The 22,118-nt window shown below is 37.3% G+C and overlaps 1 protein-coding gene across 1 annotated transcript in view; it reads right to left on the minus strand.

The window, feature by feature from the left end:
• HS2ST1 (heparan sulfate 2-O-sulfotransferase 1) overlaps positions 1–22,118 on the minus strand; it is an 81,509-nt gene that overhangs the window by 17,579 nt on the left and 41,812 nt on the right. Inside the window, exon 2 of the mRNA XM_042030279.1 lies at positions 3,955–4,193. Coding sequence (XP_041886213.1) covers positions 3,955–4,193 — 239 coding nt within the window. The remainder of the gene's footprint in view (positions 1–3,954; positions 4,194–22,118) is intronic.

Consider the following 22,118-nt stretch of genomic DNA (forward strand, 5'->3'; position numbering starts at 1 on the left):
TTACCTTTCTCTTCAGGGCTTAGTGGATAGTGGAGCTTTCAAAAGAGAAAGCTTCTCCATCTGAGCCCAACTGAATAAAATTCGAGGTGACTTTAGAAGTTCATATAGACGTGAATGGAATTCCTGTGAAGTTGTTTCATGGTGCTTTTATATAATCAGCTACAAAGTTGCTTCACAGCCTTTAGTAAGTGGGAAATCAGCTGAGGTTCACTGAATTAAAAAGCCAGATCAAACATACTCTAGGGGAATAAGATGTCCTGAAAGGTAAGTTAAACACATTCAGTTTCTAGGACGGTAAGAATTTAAAACAAGTCCCAGTGAGCCTAAAAAAGGAAAAACCCAACCAGCATACCTGGTCTGAGAAAAAGCCATGTGTGCGAACTAAAGTGATATTTTAAGTTCTTATCTCTGTCCATTAACTGCAACCATCAGTCCCTCTTCCCTACAGTCTGACCACACACTCACTCACACACCATCAGACACAATCACACTCACAATCACACACACACGCATGCACATGCACACACACTAATGCACACACAGGCGCACATGCTTGTGCAAGCGTGTGTATGTGCATGTGTGGATGTGTCTGTGTGTGATTGTGTGTCTGAGCTGGATGGTGTGTGTGTGTGTGACTGCTTGTGTCCCAGTGTGTGTGTGTGTGCAAGAGTGTGTGTATGTGTTAGTATGCAAGAGTGTGTCTGAGTGTGCAAGCATGTGCATGAGTGCGCATGAGTTTGTCTGAGTTAGCTCTGAATCAGAGGGTTGGGAATGCTGGAAACAGGCAAGCAGCACACCTTTGGCTGCAGGCCATGAACAACCACAAGCAAGCCCAAGGCAAGGACAGTTGAGAAGCAATTTTGTGAGATGGTGAATTGAGTTCACCAGTTCAGCCACAGCACAGCCAGGATACCTGCCTTGCACTAATACTTCTTTCTCAGAAGGAAAATACAATTGGCACACATGCAGCACTCATACTCAGTAGACCATCTAACTCTAAGGGAAAAGTTCTTAACTGTTCACGAGCACAGGACAGTACTTCCACTTCTAACAAGAGTTGCTGCAGCCTTTCTCTCACTGCCACTGAAACCTGCACTAGCAGAGGAAATAAGTACCACTAAAGCCACTATGACTGTGCTGTCCTCTGAGAGACCAACTGTTTTAGAATGCACTTGGAAGCAAGATAATACATTTTCAGGTTGCTCTTTTGAGAAAAACTGAGAGAGAAACCGAAGGAGAAAAAATAACAAGAAACAGAAAACAGCAAGCTGAGGGAGTGAAACACTGGATAATTGTAGCATTCGTAACAGTATAGAGAATGTTCTCACACCCACTTTTAAAATAATATATCAAGAATACATGCTGTAATGCAGAACAGTCATTTAATTTTAAATGTTTTAGATGACAATTTCACCATGTAACAAAACCAATAAAGTTTGTGTGGCTGGTATGCCATCCTGATAGCCATAACACAGACATTCTTTTACAGGCAAAGTGTCACTGCTGAAACATGCAAGCAGCAAATAAAATTCAACCAAACAACTACTCTGATTTAATTATAAAAAGCAAGTGTTTCTACTACAGACCACACAGGTCAGAAATGCAATATAGGCAACATGGCACTCAGCTTGCTGCACAGAAAAGGCCCAACCTGGGGAAAGGGGGGCAACTCCCAGGATCCTGCTGCCAGAGACACTGCAAAAGAAAGGAGGGCTGCTGGGACAAGTTACACCTGAAACTGAGTGTTAGGAACTCTTATCGGATTATCTCAAATCAGATACAGACTATATTTGGAGTGGATTTTAAATATCATTTTTTTCATATTGCATTCAAGAAGTAAAGGTTTCACATATGGGCAGAGAACTTAAAATCTGTAACAGAATTACAGCAGTTTGGAAAAAATACAGCAGAAATACTGCACAAAAGAAGGCTCACTAATTTACAAATTTCTGCCAGGCCCAAGGCAATCTTCACCTTGCTTAGGGAGATTTGCTTCAACAAAGAGTATCACTGATAAAACAATTTTGTCTCTATGATGTGTTTACGTATTTTACTACTGGCGCATATACACCTAATGCACCCAAATGAGCTACACCAGTGAAGGTGGCATATGAATGTCATGCTAATCCAAGCCCACACAGACTAAATGTCATCAGCTACCACTCAGCACCCCTGCCATCTCCAGACTTACACACTATGACTTACAATGGCAAGTTGTTATCTCCGTGTATTAAAGCTGAATAATTATTTCTGCGATTTTGAACAGCTGTGCAATATATGAAGTTCTTCACTGTCAGCATCTCCCAGTTAATGGCCATCAGAGAAGAATAGTATCAACTGTCTAATTTAAGTACATAATTTATCACCATGGACAAGAGCATAGTATCAAATGAAGGTAGGACTGAGAGTATTGTGTACATGCTCAGCACGGACAGATTTTCATTTTTCAATAGATTATTATCAGAGAAGATGAAGAGTTTCTCTTATACAAAACTAAGCCAGTGAAGAACGTATTTTACTTGAATTAAGTTCAAACAGAAGTAGAAATTTAAGGTAGCCTGTGTAATTTATACCATTGAATTTATATTAAATGACTAGCTCTCCTATCCTTCAGGACAGACTTCCATTTCAAGAGGCACCTTGACAGAAACAGAATTTGGTGGGAAGCGCAGCATGAAGTATTACTGACTTGAGCATGATTTTTAATTAACAGATATAGGCTTATTAAATCATCTGAAAAATCATTCTGCTCTTAGTGCACAGGTCTTTAGTATTTGTTCTATGCAGTGAACAGGACTATAGTGATGGCTACCAGATTTACTCTTAATAATCTCAGTAATCATGTATGACAGTATCACCTTCATATTTAGGAAACAATTTTACAGGAGGAAATACTCAACAGTAACACAACCCCACTATCACAAAACAGATTCCAGTATCACCTAAGTCCATTATTTCCTCTGCATGGAGATCCCTAGCTCAACCTTTCTCCCACATACAGAACTGGAAGTGGAGGGCCTTTAGCATCTGCTTCCCCTCAGCCCAGTCCAGCTGTGCAGAGCTGCTTCTGCCTGCAGACATGCACTTAAAGGAGCTGGAAGGCTCAGTGCTGACATGCTGCAATGCAGAACAGCTCCTGCCTCTGCTGCATATCAACTTAAGCGATCAGCATACAACCGGCAGTACAGAGTTCGGAAACATTTGTTTTACAAGCAGGGATGATGATAGTGATGTTTCAGATCTCTAACCTGGGCTCCCTGCAAGTGCACTCATGTCAGCCAAGGAAATATTAAAGAAGATAAACCAACAAACCTACTTCCTCAGCCCAGCCTAACAAAAACAGGGCACTGATCCTTCATCATCTTTTTTAAATACTCATCATCTGATGCAGTGGTAGCCATGATCATTGCCAGTCTGGTACTACAGTGATTTTAGTGAGAGCTTTAAATGGATGCAAAGTGACCCATCCTTCACAGTGCAAGCTATTTACAACTACTTTGCTGTATGTTTTTTATCACCTGTGAGACCTGACCAGAGCCAGTACCAAAGACACAACTCTAGCCCTGACAGCATGGCACAGTGCCTGCGCTACTCAGAAAGCAAATTGCCTAAGACTGCATTCACTGCAGATGGAGATGACAGGCAAGTAGCATTACACAGCCAAAACAGTTATAACAACAAAGGTCATTTCTACCTCAGTCATGTCCCTTTTTAGCTTTGCTTTTGTCCAAGAAACAGACACTTATCACCTCCAGTAGCCCAGCAAAAACCTAAACCTATTAAGAAATAATATTAATTCTCTACAAAGAAAATATGAACCCATTAGATTGAATTTATATTGGAAAACGTGACGTAAAAGCCAATTACATCAGATCACCCAAGTTTACAATAGCAATTTTTTTTTCCTGTGCTCTTTCCTTGTTTCATAAAGACATCCCAAATTCAGCAGCTTACCTGATCTTGCAGAGACATAACAGGATTGTTTTTGGTTGTATTGATATGTAGAACATGGTATTTGTTCTTCGCACAGAGATCATAGGCAATATTTGTGAAGGATGTGCTGGCAGTCTTGGGTACTCTGTTGTAAATAATCACCACATCATCTTCTTCATCCAGTGTCACATCTTGTCGGGGACCATCTACCGTATGACGTTGCTCTATTTCTCTGACTTCATGTCTTGCAATAGCCCTTTCTGTTAAGGATGAAAAATATAAAATGTCACTGTAAACAGCACCAATTCTGAAGTTCAAATCTTAGAACACAACCTGGTGAAAAGCAGTAACTCCTCAGCAATAAAGGAAACACTTGCTGTCCTATGTATTTCTGACATATCTGAACAAAACTTAATCTATAAAAATGAACGAAAGACAGTCCAACACGGAACACAAAGCCTAGAAAGAAAACAGTATGCTTAGGGAACACAGACCATACTCTTATGACTCACAGTGATGCCACTGTCTTTAGAGTCATCATCTCTACAGAAAAATGTCTATAATGCACTATCAAAAGAGTGACATCCCTGAAATATCCCAAATAATTTCTATAATACACCTAGTTAAAAGTTATAATGGAGTTAAAAATGGAGGTAAAAGTTATAAATAAAACAGTTTGAAGAATAGGAGTCTTCTGGAAACAGAAATACTAACATCAGAGACCACAGCCAACTGACTGTGCAGAGGCACTGTCATTCAGACGAAACCACTGTTTATTTCAATTGATACAAGCCCCAAGAGTAAAGCATTAAAATAAACAGGGCTGCAAAAAATTAAATTAGTTTTATTAATTTGAAGTTTGACAAGAATAGAATCAAGAGGTGCTTACAAAACAGGTAACATTAAGGTGAGTGATCTCTGAGTACTGAAATACATCAAATACATCAAAAAGAAAGAAACATGGAAAGGCAAGCAATGAACAACACATTTTGGCAGAGTGAGTAGTTTGCAAATAAACCATCTTTCCTTTTATACAAAGGGCAATACTCGGAGTAATTGAACATTGCTTCAAGTGCTAAAAGCTTATTTGGAAAATAAAACTCACAGTATTACGGCTTTTTCTTTTTTTATGCTGCTGAATATCAAATACCCTGTGCTGATTGAGACACAGTTTTTTTCTGTTCCAGATAAGTATGTATTTTAATACAATTTGTAATACAGATGTCAAAGCACTTTTTCTCATTCATTTATGGTGATACTGCCCTTAATAATGTATTCAAAGAAATCTGCATTTGTCAACAGTGTAAGCTGAAGTTGATATCACAAGAGTAACCTGTAATTCTCTGCATTATGTTCTTTTACAGGGTATAGCTCTTTATGAATGACACGCTTTTAACAGCAGCAGCAGCTCTTGGCCTTTACCTTCCTTGCTTCTTTAACCCAGCTCCTTCTATTCTCTTTCACCAAATCTCTTTTAATTATAACATAAAATCACTTTTAAAGCAGAATCATTAAGCTGTGAATAGCCTACCCTGTAATTCCACATAAATTGTCTTAAACCACAAACTTCCATCTGTCTGAAATGCTTCAAAGCTTAAACTCACTCACTCTCTCATATGCTCGTATCTCACACCCCATAACTAAGTTACATCAGTATGAAAATGTTTGTAGAAAATGCTCATTGAGTATATCTCAATTTTCCACATGACATCTGTTGCTCCCCACTACATCAGTCACAGTTTTTGCTCCTTCCTTTCTCATTTGCTACCTCTCCCATCACTGCTGGCAAACGTCCTATTTTGGGAAGAGATGAGGCAACAGACTCAGGTTTCATCTCTCTGAAGATGGCTACAACAAAATGGGGCTGGCAACTCTCCCCTCCGTGCCAGTAACAGATTAGAGGAAGCATTTGGTACGGAACATAGTTAACCATGTGGCTGCCCAAGGCTACATGGATACTGAATACCACCTAGAGATGCTGAAATGAAACAAATTTAATTGGTATTTTCTACACCAGAGTAGTAGATCTAAGTCAGATTTGAATTATAGCTGCACAAAACCCCAGGGCTGATGAGTGTGGCTAGCGCAAAGGGAAGCTTCCTCTTTCACATGGAATAGGGAAACATTTGAGAAACAGACATGATTTGCAAGAGGATTAATGAGAAATATTCCTCTAATGAGGTATTTTAAACCTTTAAAGAATTAGTGTGACAAGTGCACTTTAAAGACCATGCATAAGATATAAAAGCTGCATGATTGCATGCAATTAGCAGAAATGCTATTGCATCCAACCACCTTCACCTTCCCATGGCAAGGGGGAAAGCAAGAACTCATATAAGGAGCAGGACCTTCACAAGCCTGAAGTATACAGACAGTCCTATTATGAAAAAAATAAAGAGGCCTTAAATTTCAAACTAAAACAAAAACTGATCTTTAAGATAAAGCACTGAAATCACCTTTTTGGAATAATTGCAATAGTTAAAAAAAAAGGCTGAAATGAAATGAAGGTTATAAATTGCTAAAATGCAAGGGAAGTTGAAGTGAGAAGCAGAGGGAGCACCTGGAAGTGTCTAACCTGGTTAGCCATCCTAATGGCCTATTTCATTCTAGTCTATGAGTAACACAGTAACAAAAATTGCAAGTTTTGTAAAAGTGCACATTTTTTCCCAGTCACAAATAGTTTGCAGCTTCTCCTTTGAAGTCAGGAAGCTCTTCTGATACTTACTGAAAAGTCAGTTTAACTCTTAAAATGATGTATATCGATTTTATTTATTGATAAGGTTAGTTAGTTAATTTATAATTTGGAGAGGGGCAGAGGTCCAGTAATAGTAACATGCAACTAAGAATAGTCTTTGAGATACCTATGAAATCAGAAGTTAGATAATTTGAGGAGTTAATGGGCATTTGATTAACTACATTTGCTCTTCTATAAAATTTAAATAAGCTTGGAAGTAGAAGCCCTGTAATGGCTGAAAAATGAACGATGTTTACATGTTTTTAGAAGTATGGTAGAAAATGCAATGTTTGCTTTAATGACATTTTACATGTGGAAGATAGGGAGGAAGAAGACGTTAAGTATTTACTAATATCGTGCTTACCAAAGTCTCCTTAGATGACAGCCCTGCAAATTTTGATTACAAGAACCTGTCTACATAAGGTTGGACTTGTTTCACTGAAAACAATTGAAAAGAAAAAGACCAGGATAGGTAATTTCTTTCCTCTTGGAGATCCAGTGGACAAAATGTTCTACAGTCTCATTGCTTTCACAGCATTCTATTTAAACTTCACATTGTAGGAAAAACACCTATGCAAAATTATTAAGAGCCAAATGCTTAAACAGGGTTAACACCATACACACTAAATTTCACATTACATAACTACACCCATTTAAAAAGATATGCAGCATTTAAGCAAGTGATACCTTTGAATATGACAGGTTTTCATAAAATTGTAATACAGGACAATTTTAAGGCATAAGATATTCTCACACTTTTTTATTATTGCTTGTTTAATTTCACTGTAATACACAATATAATTGCTATATCCTTGGGATAAATGCTATACTGTCACCTGCAGTTGTCCTGCAAGCAAACTTTCATCAACTGCAAGGACAGTTTGCACATAGGCAATACCAATATGATCAGTGTAATAACAGTTGCTGCACTGATTATTTACCAGCAGATGAGTTACTTGCAGAAAGCCCTTAGCTGGCTGCTTTGTAAACAGCAGAACAACTTTGTTTTCTCACTTATTTGTCTATACATTCTTCTAAATCCTCCTTCACCCTATTTCTGTAAGTCAGCATCTTGGCATGACTTACATTTCTTGAGCCATCCTCTTGTAGCAATAAACCACAAAATATCATGGCTAGCAACAAATTGGTTTGCCAGTCAGATGCTACCAGAAAATAACATATAATGGGCAAGTTGTCTTCTCTTTCAGCAGAAGCACTAACAGCAACATTTCATCCCTACACCATCACTTCAAGGTCGCTGCCCTTTCAAGTCAAAGCAGTTTCTCAACAAGCTCAAAAGTTACTAACAAGAAAACAGTTACAGAGAAATGGACAGACCAAGGATCTCAACTAATAAAATCACCTGTGAAAATCCAATGGACCCACACATACTTCTGAAAACATCTGAAAACCCAGCTGAACAGTATTTACATAATTACAGAAACAAATCACCCAAATGAACAATATTTAAATAATTATAGAAACAAATGACTGTGATCATAAGAAGTTATTAGTCTACATTCCTCGCACATTCAAACAGATGAATGTCTTAGGTAAGACAAGCTTATTAGCATTTACTTCAAATCCAAGTGTTAACTGCATACAAAATCTTCCCAAAGAACACAGTGTCATGGATTTTAACAACTTAAAGATTAACAAAACCAAACATTTCAAATTCCTCACATTTTTTACAGAAGCATAAGAACCTCCTGGGATTTCTGAACAAAGAAATCTATCAAAATCAGAAATTCTTCTTTACCCTACAACTTACCACTTACCATTCTTGATGAAAGGCACATTTTGAGCCTTTCTGGCTGTCAAAATTAAGTTCACTGAGTAACTGGAAGAATAATTCAGAGCATACTGCTCTACTTTCTCAAACTATGTTCTTTGTCCTCTACATCTATTTTCCTTCTGCATGTATCCATGGATATTATTTAGGCTCTCTCTTCAACGTGTCTTATGTGCCTGCCACGCTTTGTTGTGAAAGCTCCCACTCAGATGAGGAAAGACTCAGTCTTTAAATAAGTTTTAGCTCAGCAGCCTTCAAGTGTTGCCCAACTGAAGAAAAAGACTCAAACTTGAGTCACGCTGAATCGATGTGAAGGAACTGGACAGCAAGTGTTGATAGCCCCATCCCTAAGCAAACAGTTGCTAGGTATCTACACTACTGGATGCCATGTTAAACCAATAAGCAGGTTTCTTCCAGCTGGGAACAACACTGAAGCCAGCTGACTTGGTGCCTCAGCTTTCTTTCCACTGTGCTCCCAGGCCAATTAGGTAAGCAGCTGGTAGCCTGAGGCACGGAGCAGCTCTCAAGCTGTTTCCCTGCCCAAAAGCTGCATTAAACACATGACTGGCCGAAATACCAAACCCGAGCAGGACTGGAAACCGATTCACTATGGACTCCATTCTCCTCTGATGAAGAATGAACAGCAGCTTAAAACCGAATCATAATTCTGTAAGCAAAGTTAATGTTCTGAATCATTTTCAACACCCACCATATACACACAGCCTTCATCTGTCACTGAAATGAGGCCTCCTCTGGGAGCTGTTTAGCAGCACATGACTTACAAACCGGAGTGTAGCTGTATGTAGGTATCAATACTTCAGGGATGGAGAGAAGAAGAGTCAATGGTGCTATGACAATTCATGACCATGGAGGATTTGTGTCACTATACCCAATTAAATCCGAAGGAAAAATATTGATTGAATTTAAAAAAAGTGCCTAAAAGTTAAATTTGTGCAAGGTATCAGTATTAACATACCTACTTTTTCAAAGATATTTATAAAAAACAACTCTGCTCTAGTTTTAAGTCTTACTAAGAGCAGAACCACCACAGGTTCTCTAGAAACTTCAAGAATTAAAGACCAACACGTATTTGTGCACAAAGATAACAAAAGAAGATTTCTGAGCAACAAAACTGCAATTTCAGTTGATTTTTTTCAGTCACACATCAAGAACACTGGTACCCAAGCAGCAGACCACTGCCCTTAGACAGAGGGTAGGTACATGGTCCTATTGCATTCTCAGCCCTGCAAACACACTACCACCAATCGCTTCACAACTTCAGAAATTTTGGTTAACAATGATACCATTCAGGGAATGACACTTCTGGAAAGCACTGCTAATGCCTTACGCAGTAGCCATACCTTATTCTGGTTGAAAGAATAACTTAGACCTTTTGCTTTCTTTTTTTCTTAGATATTTATTTGTGTAGTTCAGAACAACTTTCCTAATTAAAAACATCTTAACCCTTAAGGTATTTTAGTTATTTGCATTTTAGACAAAAAATACTGTTGGTCTCATTTGCAAGGTATTTCATAGGCTTTAATCAGCCTATGAAATACCTGCTAAAACCTTTAACTTAACATTTATCTTTAAAAAGTCTTCAAATTCAGGACAGCCTTAGAACATATGTGCTGTGAACCCAGTTCTGACCTACAGCAAGTGAAGATCCCATGCAAAGCACAAACCAGGATGGAAAGAGAGTAAAAAGCTTAAAATAATATCAGAAAAGTAATTTTAAGTTTCTTCAGTCAGATCAAAACCCCATGTTTTCTTCCCCTTCTAAGAATTCAGTTGCCTTAGTGGCAAAAAATTATATTGACTAACTTTAGAAATTTTATTCCAGCTTGTTTATTTTCCAGTAGTGCATGAGAAGAAAGAGGTATAAAAGATACTTTGTAATAAACCCCAGTAGTTTGGTGACCAAGTATAAGTCACTAATATTGCCAAAACATTTTCTTTTGTAGTGGTTAATGCACTTACAGAACAGAAGGAAAAGACTGTTCTGCACTTCAGAACTGTCCAGATAGAATTGTTTTCAAACTCCAACAAATGCTCATTGGAGCTAGTCAAAAGAAAAAATAACCCCCCTCAAAAATCCCAACACAGATCTCCAAGGAGGCACTGAGATTGTTAACTGAAATCTAAAGCAGCAGCTGCCTGAAAATTAGAAGTAGCAATTCTGAAAAGCCTGCTACAGTTCCATTAGCATTTGATATCCGTCACTTTATTCCAAGATAGCATTTGTACCAGGGCTTTATTTTAAACATGTAAGTAGATATTGATTAGTGAATAATACTGTTAAGGCTTTGATTTTAAACTAAAAGAAAAAAGGTTTACCCAACAGTGAAATCACTCTCCCACATGTACATCCAACCTGATTTGAACATCAGAGCCTGCATTTCTCATTTTTCTGCAAATTTTGTAAGGAAGAGAGATTAGGGTCTGACCAAGTATTTGCTTTGTCTTTTTTTTTTCTTAAAACTAAAGTTAGCATAAAGCCTTATATTTTTTCTTCCAGCATTCCACTGCACAAAAAAGACTACATTGTGGCCCTTTTGGGATTTAAGACCAGGAATACCATGCATGTACTATTAAGTCAACCTGTCTCTTAGTCACATAAAATACAGGACAGGTAAGGGCCTACATCTCAGGTTGTCCCAGGAAGGGCAAAACGAGACAAAATCCCATGGGAAGTTACACATCAGATGAATTGCATATATAGATCAAAGTTTAGGTGCCCCAACAAGCATGGCTATTCCCAGAAACAGTATGGCTTATAGCAGATATTTCTGTAAAACAGCATCCAATAAAACAGAAAAAAATAGAAGGCTTAATTCCACCAAATATGAAATCTTCAAAAATTTGTAAATGCTTTAAAACAAAAGGTGCAAACTTAAAACATATCTTCAGCTCTAACTACAGCGTCACTGCTATGACTCCTGACTACTGCACATCATACTAACTATGAAGTCAGGTAAAAAGCTACAGAAGCAACATCTTTAGGCACCATGATGTCATAGTATATTTAAAAATAAGCGTATGTCAAGCAGCTCCATAAACTTTCCAACTTCAGACTTATCTGTTTTGCTTGACCCAAACGTTGACTTCAAGTTGATGAATTAGCATGAGAGCAAACACAACAGTCACCATTCATCTTTGTTTTCTCCCAGCCACTTGCAATTCCTTGTTTCGTTAGGACAAGTAAACAGATAGCTGTAAAGAGAAGGACGTAATCACACAAGGAAGAAGTTTGTGGCTTTTCAGGACCCCAAAATTGTCAGAAAACTGTTAGGAAGCACTGTGACTATGACAAAAGCAAAGAAAAATAGATGCCAACCAGGGATTGGTTCTCTAAATAATAAACCTCAGCTGAGTATGTAACAGCAGGGTTTGCTCTTATTTATAGTGCCTTAATATCTTAATGCAGGTCTCCAGTGTTAGCAAGAAAAGTTAATGGAACTGTTTTCTACACACATACAGTTGTCACAAGCATTCCACTATACAAATGTGCATGTCACTCCTTCAAGAAAAATCCAATTCAAATAGTGAAAAAAAGCAAGATCAATATAGAGTGTCTGACTCTATTTAGTAAGGCAGCTTGGAGACTGGTGCTTATTTATACATATTTGTTATTTATATTACTATATAAGCTTTCTGCAGCCATATAATAATTTACTTTTTTTAAAGGGCATTGACTAGCAAAAAAAATCATTAAACTATCTGTTAAAATCATTGAAAGGCCTATATGTAAGGACAATGCTGTATTCTAGTAATAGTTGCCATCAGGTTTAATAAAACTAATTGCTAAGATACACTGTTATTCACAACATATCATACTTCTACCCCTGCTTCTCTTCACACTTCTTGGCTAAACTAACCTAATCTGGAAAACAAGCTATTGCCATCTGGTCTAAGAGCCAAAAAAAGGAAGACAGCAAACAGCACTGCCTTCTGATCAGAACGGCAGCTGACGTGGTTAAGGTAGAAGAGCTAAATATTTTAGTAGGAATCTTAGGAAGTTAGAGTACCAAAATAACCTTAGGAGAACTCTGTGTAGCACCAACAGATAAAGCGTGATGTTTGCTTAATTGACACTGGCTATGTATAGATTAGGTATTTACAGCGATAAACACGAATTCTATCCTTACTGTTTTTATAAGAGTTTGTCTATAACAGAAGTTTTGGAAAAAGTTTTAAAAAACGAGAAATGAGCCTGTGTGTGCCCCACAGTTGTTAAGTCATTACAGTATTAATTTTAATTACATTTTTAAAATACTGATTAGGTAAGCTCTTGATTATATTTTTTGTTTTCTTTATGGAAACCATTTATCTTGGTCTTCGCTTCATTTAAGAACTTCAATTTAATTCTATACCCTGGTTGCTTTACACATAAACCAGAAGTAAGTTTTATATTTCCCTCAAAAATGTGAATTGTTAATCAAGATAGTTGCTACTTCATGTAGCTAAAATATCAACATAGATAAAAAATACTGCTTTATCTTTTTTTCCAATCTAAGGTTTGCAGCCTAAAGATCTCATCTGAAATGGAGATCAAAAGACAAGCATAAATAAAGACAAGCTCTAACAACATATAGACCACTTAAAAATTACATTTCAGGAACATCAAAGCCGTTTTAAGTAAATGAAAGTACAAAAAAATCCCTATTTTTAATTAAATGCTAGAATTACAAGAAACACTAAATTAAGCCTTAGTAATTATCTCTGGAAAACTCTTCTTGCTGTATCCTTCCCCTCTTCACACCTAAGTCCAAGCTATCCGCAGGAAGAACTAGGAATAAAAATACAGGCAGTATCAACCTGGCTCCTTTTGGAATAAAATAATCACCTGCTTTAAGGGAAGACCTTCCCCTCTGACTTTTGGAGGATTCAAAGGAGCAGTGCTCCAGTGGACTCAAGGGGTCCATAGAACGAACATTACAAAGAAGTCCTCACAACACGAACCCCCCCTGGCCCTACCCTGGAAGTTCAACTGGACTTTCATGAGAGAAGTCCAGATGAAATCCTCAATATGAGTTTGAAACCATACATTATAGAACATTTGTGACACAACTAGCAGCTAATGCAAACCTTCCACAACCATCTTCTCCATGCTAAGAAACAGGGGCAATTGTACTTCAAATACTTGCATATCAACATCACTACTATACATCTCTTTGCAGCAGACATGGATTAGCAAAATCAAAATTAAACAAGCATGAGCTTGACCTAATTTCATGTCAGTGTGATATGGAGCTCCTTGTGCTCGGTAAAAACAGAAACAATCCAGGGCTAGTGGTGTGTACAGTAGGGTGGTTTTGTACAAAAAACTTCCCTCTGGTAGAAGAGCTAGCTGGCTTACTGAAAGCCTCTTGGTGTTAATCCTGATTTAAATTGGATTAAGCTTTTTAATTAAAAAGAATTCCTTTCCTACATGCATGAGAAATATTCTGGTCTTCTCCCAAATCTCTTTTTGAACAAGAAGGACAGTCATTTGATGAAAATTTGTCCAGAACAGAAGGGCAAATCATTCCCTCAACTGCATCTCAAGTAGCTATTACAAAAAGTTAAAAACAATTCCAGCCCCTTGCTCAGTACTTTGGTCCCACAGCAGTAAAGGATACAACAAAGCAGTATTCATCAATCTCTACAAATGCTTCCTGACCACAATACAGCATAATTATTCATTATCAGAAGACATATCATCACTGAACTTACTAAAAGTCAGAACTGCAGAATGTTATGCTGGGTAAGGCAATGCCATTGAAATAAAAGTCAAAAATAATTCTTACGTATTCCCTGCAGTAAGTCCAGCAAAAAAGAGGAATCAAGATTCTCTTTTGGTATTTCAAATTCATTAAAATACTCATTTTATGACAAGAAAGTTAATTTAGCTTTACATACTGTTTTGTTAGCAGTCAGAATTGCACAGTATGCAAAGAGTTGACTGGTCTTGAAAAAAAACCAAACCACCCCAAACCAAACACTAGGAACATACACATATTTGGTCAGATTATCTTTTGCAGACATTAAGAATTTCAATTGTCAGATTTTATTTTATACAAGCAGAGTAATCTCCTTCCAACAATAGTCAACAGGCTAAAATCTAGCATTAACCCATTTCTAATAAGGCTGAAACCCGCAGAGCTCTGTAAGGCAACAATCCTTTTGCTGCCATTGAGAGCGGAAGTGTTTTGAACTGTCAATACCAAGGCACTGATGATATTTTAACTTGATTTTAAAGAAATATTACACAGTCAGCACAGTTATGAATAGCAATGCTAAAACTATTCTGAAGAAAAGGTTTGTGGAAACTTCACAGCCCAACTTCCCAAAGAATCTGGAACACTGAGAAGTCTGTGCCCCCACCAGAGGTGCAGGTGTTGGTCTGAATTCAGCTTTCTCCAGAGAAGCTGTACAGCCATAACACTTCCTTTCTATGCCAGTATTAACACTACCGAATTCTGCTCTCTGTTCTTCACATCTCCATTCCCAAACCTAAATTCTCCCGAGTTGCTTTTGGTTTAAGTCTCCAGTGACCATCCATGGTTTCCATATATACAATTTAAATTTCCCTTGCTGTTGTATTAAGTTTCCATCCTTAAATTCCATTAGTCTCAATTACTATTTTTGTGTATATGAACAGTAAGGTTCAAAAGTTCATTTTTATGTTAACAAGCTGCAACCATGTATGGATAGATATACATTAATATCTGTTGGTAATTCAAACAGAGCAGGTACAAAAAACCACACAATTCTTCCGTTATGCTATATGAAATGCAAGTTGATACTTCAGATATTTAAAGATATTTAAATCAGAAAAATATTTTAATCCAAGCATTACTAGGGGGAGGGGCTACAATAACACTACTATAAACTTCTGTGGGAGGATATACTGATTGATACAGTTTTTTATAAGAAATGTATTATTTAGCTGGGATACTTCAAAGCAAAAAATACCACTGGTGAATTCTGATGACACACCACCTTCGAGATACATGTTAAATACTGAAGTTGCTCTTCAGACTGAGTGAGCAGAGGGAAACATGAAAAGGACTTCTTTGTCATGATACAGACTCTGGCAACATTGTTACATAAGGAATAAAATAACAAAGTTAAAAAATAAATTACTGGAAATAAAATAAATTGAACTTTGAATCATGATACTCAGTAAATTTAGTTGCAGTGGTTAAAGAGGGAATTACCCATGTGACAACAGTGCTCAGAAGACATCATACTATGGTAGGAACAATTAATACACAAGTTTGGGCAGAAAAGACAAAGGAGAAGTCAAGAGGCAATAGTCCTTTATAGTATCATGTGGTGCAAAGGAAGCTCCACGATGAGTAAATATTGAAAATGCACATACTCTCATCCTTCAACTGCTCAGTTACTGTTCTATATCCACCCCTTCATTTTTATCTTCTTTTCCAATTCACAGTTTATCCTTAAAAAGGCGGAAACACTGTGGCTGTATGTAAGTTGTAAACACCAACCTCCCTTACTCATATTAAAATGATTTCTGAAGTCTTAATACTTTTACATTCCTAGATTAAAGTAACTTCTCTTAGTTTCCAAACAACCACCTCAAAATATTTTCACACCTCTTTTGACACCCAGTTCATACCAACTTATCTTCTTCTCCGAAGGCAAAGATATCTTGGGTTGACATCAATATGCAGGATTAAAATTGATGCAGGGTAAAAATTCTCACTATGTTTCATACATCACACTATCAATGAGGAAATGGGTCCCTTTTCACAAAAAGAAATTCTGTATCGAAATCGTTGTAGATCAGGACTTCACATCTCTGTATGCTACTAGCCTATGGCCAACTGAGAAGATAAGAGAACTCTCAAACAAGATACAGGACTGTACTGCAGTACATATGTATAGCTATTTTTTCAGCAAAACGATGTCAAATTTAAAAGAGCTTATTCTGTCCAAGTGGCCTCCCCTCTGTGTTCCCAAATGTGGACAAATTATCCCAACAGTAATTTGGTTAAAATAGCAGCCATTTCTTCCAAAGGCTACGGAAAAGGCGCCTCTCTGTAGTTCAATGTCACAAGACGGCAAATACAACAGGTAGTAGAAATTTCACTTGACTTTACATGTCAGTGTAAAGTAATAGTAACTGGAACTTCAGTAATTTTGTATGCCCCATGAACTATTTTAACCTGTTCTTCAGCTCAGGTACAATTTCTGTAATATATTGGCTTCTAAAAACTGTATTTACTATTGTACAGAGTAAGGTTTCTTTCAAAATACATTTCCTGTCCAACAAAACAGCACTGAGCTGCCACAGCTCTGTTCTGCTTTTGTGCCTTCCGGCTGCTCAGAGGTTTAGGTATTGTGAGGTTTTGGTTTTGTTTTTAAATCATGGCTCTCAACACCTTAGAAGCAAAGGAGTTTCATGCTGCTTCTCTCCGAGGAAAAGATGACTGTGCATCAGAACACGCCAGACGTCTCCTGACATCAGAGGGAAGCTGTCGAGTGCTGTGCTGTGACTGCAGTGGGGTAATTGACACAAGTTTAATGGCGCTGTCTGGCCCAACTAAGCCGTGGGAGTCAGACTGGCTGTCTCTGCACATCTGTTGTGGATATAAGCATTTGAGAACAATCCCTGCTTTCAGCCCAGATACAAACTCATCCAGTATATTCATCAAAAAAGCAGTTGAATCCAATGGCTTTTCATTTTCCAAAATGATAGAGACACACTCCCTCGTGACTACAAACATGACTAGTTCCAACTTCTGAACTTGAGATGGAGTACTCCCAGCTCCTCTGTGAAGGGTCACCCTGTGCAAAGCACATAGCCACAGGAAACAAACCATAGGAAATCATCTTACCTATTGAGAACATTTCTGAATTGATAACAACAGAGCTGCAAAAACCCATAGAAATTCACATTCGTGCCACTAAAACAACTGCAACAAACTGTCTTGGTGAAAGGAAATCCACCACAGATATGAAACACATTTTTTTCAGGAAGTGAGAGCTCTTGATAATAATTATTTAGACTATTACAAAGCTTAACCTCACTAGGCTGAGCACAGTTCTGCCTCTCAGAGTCACTTTCAGCCCAATTTGGAAGTCACAGACAACATCCTGGCTCATTTAACACACAATACAGTTGTCCTTAAATTAGTCCTAAACTGATAAATATTAAAATTATTTGTCATGTTAATTTTATTATTCAGATTATTATTACATGTGAAAGCAGGAAACTCTCAGGCAGTATAGGTATTTAAAGGTAACTTGATTGCAAAGTTTATAAAGAAAGCAACAATAATTTACCATTTATCAGAGAATAGTTTGGGTTGGAAGGGGCTTTTAAAGGTCATCTAGTCCAACTCCCCTGCAATGATTTGCAGTCAGTTGTGCAAAAATCAAGACTGACATGATGAAAAGCATGAATAACGCAAGTAAGGGGTTTTTATTTGCTGTCTTGTTTTCTCACTGTACAGATACACCTGGTTCCCATTACCAAGTCCTTCTTCCCAGCTGGGAAGGGTAGAAATCTTCACTGTAAAATATATGCTGACACACACCTTTCAAAAGCTAGTGTTTTAACAGTTTTATCAATTAGTTTAAATACTTGAGGAAATCATGTGCATTCTCAGAATTAAAATTATATCTATTACAATAAATGCTCTTTAATCTAGCCCTCACTAGCTGAGAAACACACCGCAGAGATTGCAAAAGTTTGTGACTAAGAAACATTTCAGCCATTTTCCTGTTTCTGTTGCCTACCTGAATCTAAGGATGCATTTTATGTTCTTATTTTACCATAGTAGTACAACTATGCAAACCTTTCTTTTAAAAAATAGTGTCACTAGAAAGATGAGGCACTATCCCTGCTAGTTAGTGGGAATTTTTGCATCAAGGAAGCTGTCTTTAAAATGAGTTCCATGTCTTCAAAATTAAATGAAGTACTCATTTAAGAAAATAATTAGCATGTACAACAATCACTTGAAAGCCTATCTCCTGCTATAGGACATTTCCATTGGGCAGCAATCTGGACTGCATTATAAGACACTATTATACATGAACAGATGGAAATCATAAACTGTTATTTAGCTACAGATTTCCTGTCAGAAACTTATATAAAAAGAAAAGAAGGAAATACGCTTAACATTTTCCATTAGCCAACATCAAATCACTGAAAAAAACAGAAGCATCCATGTAAAACCTATGAGACAGCAACCTATTTTTAATCCATATCTTTTCATGTCCCTTACATATCAGATAATCTTATTTATTCCTATGTTTTTATCCTTAGGCACACAATATAGGATCAAAACCAATAAACTACCCACGAAAGAATACACATACGTTTCAGTTACAGTTAAAAATTAAGACTTCTCCAGTTTGCATTCTTACTTTTGGCTGAAAATCAGTAGAAGACATTGAAGCACTACAGAGCTTCACAGGTTTGTCAGAACCAATTATTGTATCACAGGCCAAAAATCTGTTAAACCTTCCCACTATAAGCTATAATGAATTGTCTTGGCTAGAATAGCAAACACATTGTTTATATCATTCAGACATGAAAGATACTCAAGTTGCAAAGGTTAAGGTATATAACATCAAATTAGTATGAAAATAAACTGCTCCCTTTGTTTAAGGGCAAAGTAATATCCGCTGTTGCAATCAATACAACTATTTTGAAATACAGTATTGTCTTGGATTACACTTAATCAGAACCTTCTGCTTCACTGCCAGGACTTAAAAAGAAAAGTAAATATTAATGCTATTAAAACACAAGACAGAGATCATCAGTTGCTGAACATGGCATCCAAGAGGAATGGCGAGTATGGGAGGTAAGGTACAGATATCATCTGCGCCATGGGAGCTGTATTTCACAGCTGATAAATTGGTAACTTCAGCTACCTGAAAACTAACAAACCTCCAAAATATTATTTCATCAAAACTTCAGAACACATTAAGTACCGCATGAATGTTTCCTTTGGCATGTAAGTCAATAGCAGCGTAAATTTTTAGTCTGCACATAAACTGAATTTGCTGTTTTCTTCCTGGACTCACCAATGAAAGCTTGTAATGTTATTCTTCTATACATTCAGCTTCTTTAATGTCATTTCTCTTTCTGCACAAACACCATACAAGCAAAGGAACATACAGACTTTCTTCTGTTTCAATGGTCTTAAAGACAAACCAACCTTCAAGATCACTGATGACCTCCAAAAGGATTTAAATATTGCTATTAATTACTCCAGGCTAACAACAGTTAGGGCTTCAGGCACAACCAAGACAACATACTTAATTACCCAATTCATGTGGCGAAGTTAGGAGATCAAAGTGCATTAAACATGGGGAGGAAGGAAAAGAATTGGAAAGAAAAAATAATGTAGAAGTTGGCTACAAATCAGAGAGAGTATGTTGTGTTATTCCACACTCCACTAAAGAGACAGCACTGAATCCAGAATTTCTCATTTGTACGTAAGTTCACATACAGTTGCAAAAAAGTTCAAAAAGTCTGTGTTATTTTGGTGAGAGCTGGGAATAGTCTACACAAAGTAAACCTGGCAGCTCACAGCTATCTCAAACTGACCCTTGGGAAGGGCATCAGAATTCTGCAATATATGTCTGGACACAGCTAATAAGCCTAGTCATTCATAATTGACAATATTCTCCTTTTATTTTACATTTTGCAGTTGAATAAGAACTTGTTTGTTAACCCAAACTGGAGAGAAGGAGTCTGAGGGTTTACTGAAAACCACCATTAAAACACAACCATAGTTCTAGTACATGAAGTTAAAATAAAAATATCTATTAAAAACCCACTAAAATAGGTGGGAAACCATCTTAGAGAGTAGAAAAATATACTCCTGTATATTTCAATGAAAGAACACCAGGCACTCTTGATGGTTAACCAGGTGAACTGGAGGTAAAGAAGTAGTGCTAGCTACAAACAAACAAACAAACAATCACGCAGTTTCAAAAGCTTTTAAGGTTTTTTTAGGTAGCTTTTAATTTACTTGAATGGGAACACTCTGAGGCCAGAAAGCAATGAGTGGTCTGAGGATCCTATCTTCCAACCATTAGGCTTATGTAATCTACTGCCTCAGCCTTTTTTCTATGGCTGCTTTATCAAAGAATAAACACAAATATTTGTTTATAAAGCTGCAGGAATTTGAGGGGGAATGGGCATTTGGCTTTCTCTATCAGATGAATGATAGTCTTCGTCTATCTTTTTATACGTAAGGCAGTTGAGATAACATTAGGTCTTGTCTTAATGGATTTTGTTTTAGTATCTTCCAGCTCAGAGGTAATATAACATGACATACAAAAGGCTTGTGAACAGGCTGAGAACACTGGGGACATCACTTCAGCTCCCCTTAAACTCCCTCCAAGCACAAACTTCTGCTCTACAGAACATACCTATTATTATAAACTTAATCGAGATATTTCTTTGCCCATTTATTAGAGACTGAAATAGGAACCAAGAGCCACTGGTCTGTTCAGAGAAAGTTTACTAGCATCCAGCAATACATCCAAATGAGGAGACAGGGGATCTTTCAATACATTTGGTATTTGTACTGGCAGACACAAATAACAGTAAACAAGTTTTTTGATTGCAGACTTGTAAACTAAAGGGGAGGAACATATCATCCAACTCCTTTCTCCTCAAAGCTCTGCCACTGGGAAGACAGAGCACTTCTTTTAGAGGAAGAAAGACCTAGTATTCAATTGTAGTACACCTGAAAGCAAATCCCTAACAAAAAACCCCACCTGAAGTAACTCCCTGCCACAGATGTCAAAAAGTGATCAGTACACGATTATGCCAAATACTTCATAATAAAGTTCATACTGTGGGTTTTCAGCTACGATGGCCCTACTTGTTTTCTGTTCACAGCTATCAAGTGTCTTCTCAAACACACCTTGCTGCCTCTCACAGATGTCATTTTAAGCACCAAGCCTGCAGCTGTTCAGCTTCCAGTGTCAAATCTCCCCAGTACTTCCTAAACCCTCTGAGAAGCTCCTATTCCTCTGTCTTAAACACACCCAAATGTTCAGATGCCCACATACAAGTTGCTGTTGCCTAGTTTCCATTAACAACTAAAAATAAAGCAACAGGAATAAAGCTTAACACTCAGGGATGAAAACACTAATATTCTGATCTACGAAAATCCATATTTATCAATTGATGCAGAAGCAGTCACCAGATTAAGATAATGGCAGTTGAAAGACAGTTCCCCAGGTTAATCATACCTATAGAAAATAAACAAAAATTATGCTTTTATTTCAGTTAAGAGTTTTGTTCTACTTTGCATTTCACAAATTCTATATGTTAGCCAAAATTTGCTACCTCAACCTTAATTTGTTCATATTTATTCTGGTTTAAAACCCAGCAGGAAAATTGAACCCCCCTCAAGTTGTCCCCTTTCTCCTGCCTCCTTCTGACAGTGGAGGAAACACTGGGAGAGATTATAAGATGGAATCACAATTTACTGAAACATCGTAATAACCACAACAATATTAATAAAAGTGTACAAAAGAGCAGTTTACCCTCAAAAGGGGATTCACCAGAGAACAAACAAAAACACTTTCTGAAGACAGTGCCCAGTGTGGTTTCCCAAAGGCAAAATGGTGACCACCCCTGTGCTGGGCCTGCGGTACATGTGAAAACAAAAGCTTAAC

The sequence above is a fragment of the Corvus kubaryi genome, unplaced genomic scaffold, assembly GCF_017639235.1.
Source record: "Corvus kubaryi isolate FWS band 111438036 unplaced genomic scaffold, C.kubaryi_AGA036_p1.0 37334, whole genome shotgun sequence".
Taxonomy (NCBI): Eukaryota; Metazoa; Chordata; class Aves; order Passeriformes; family Corvidae; genus Corvus; species Corvus kubaryi.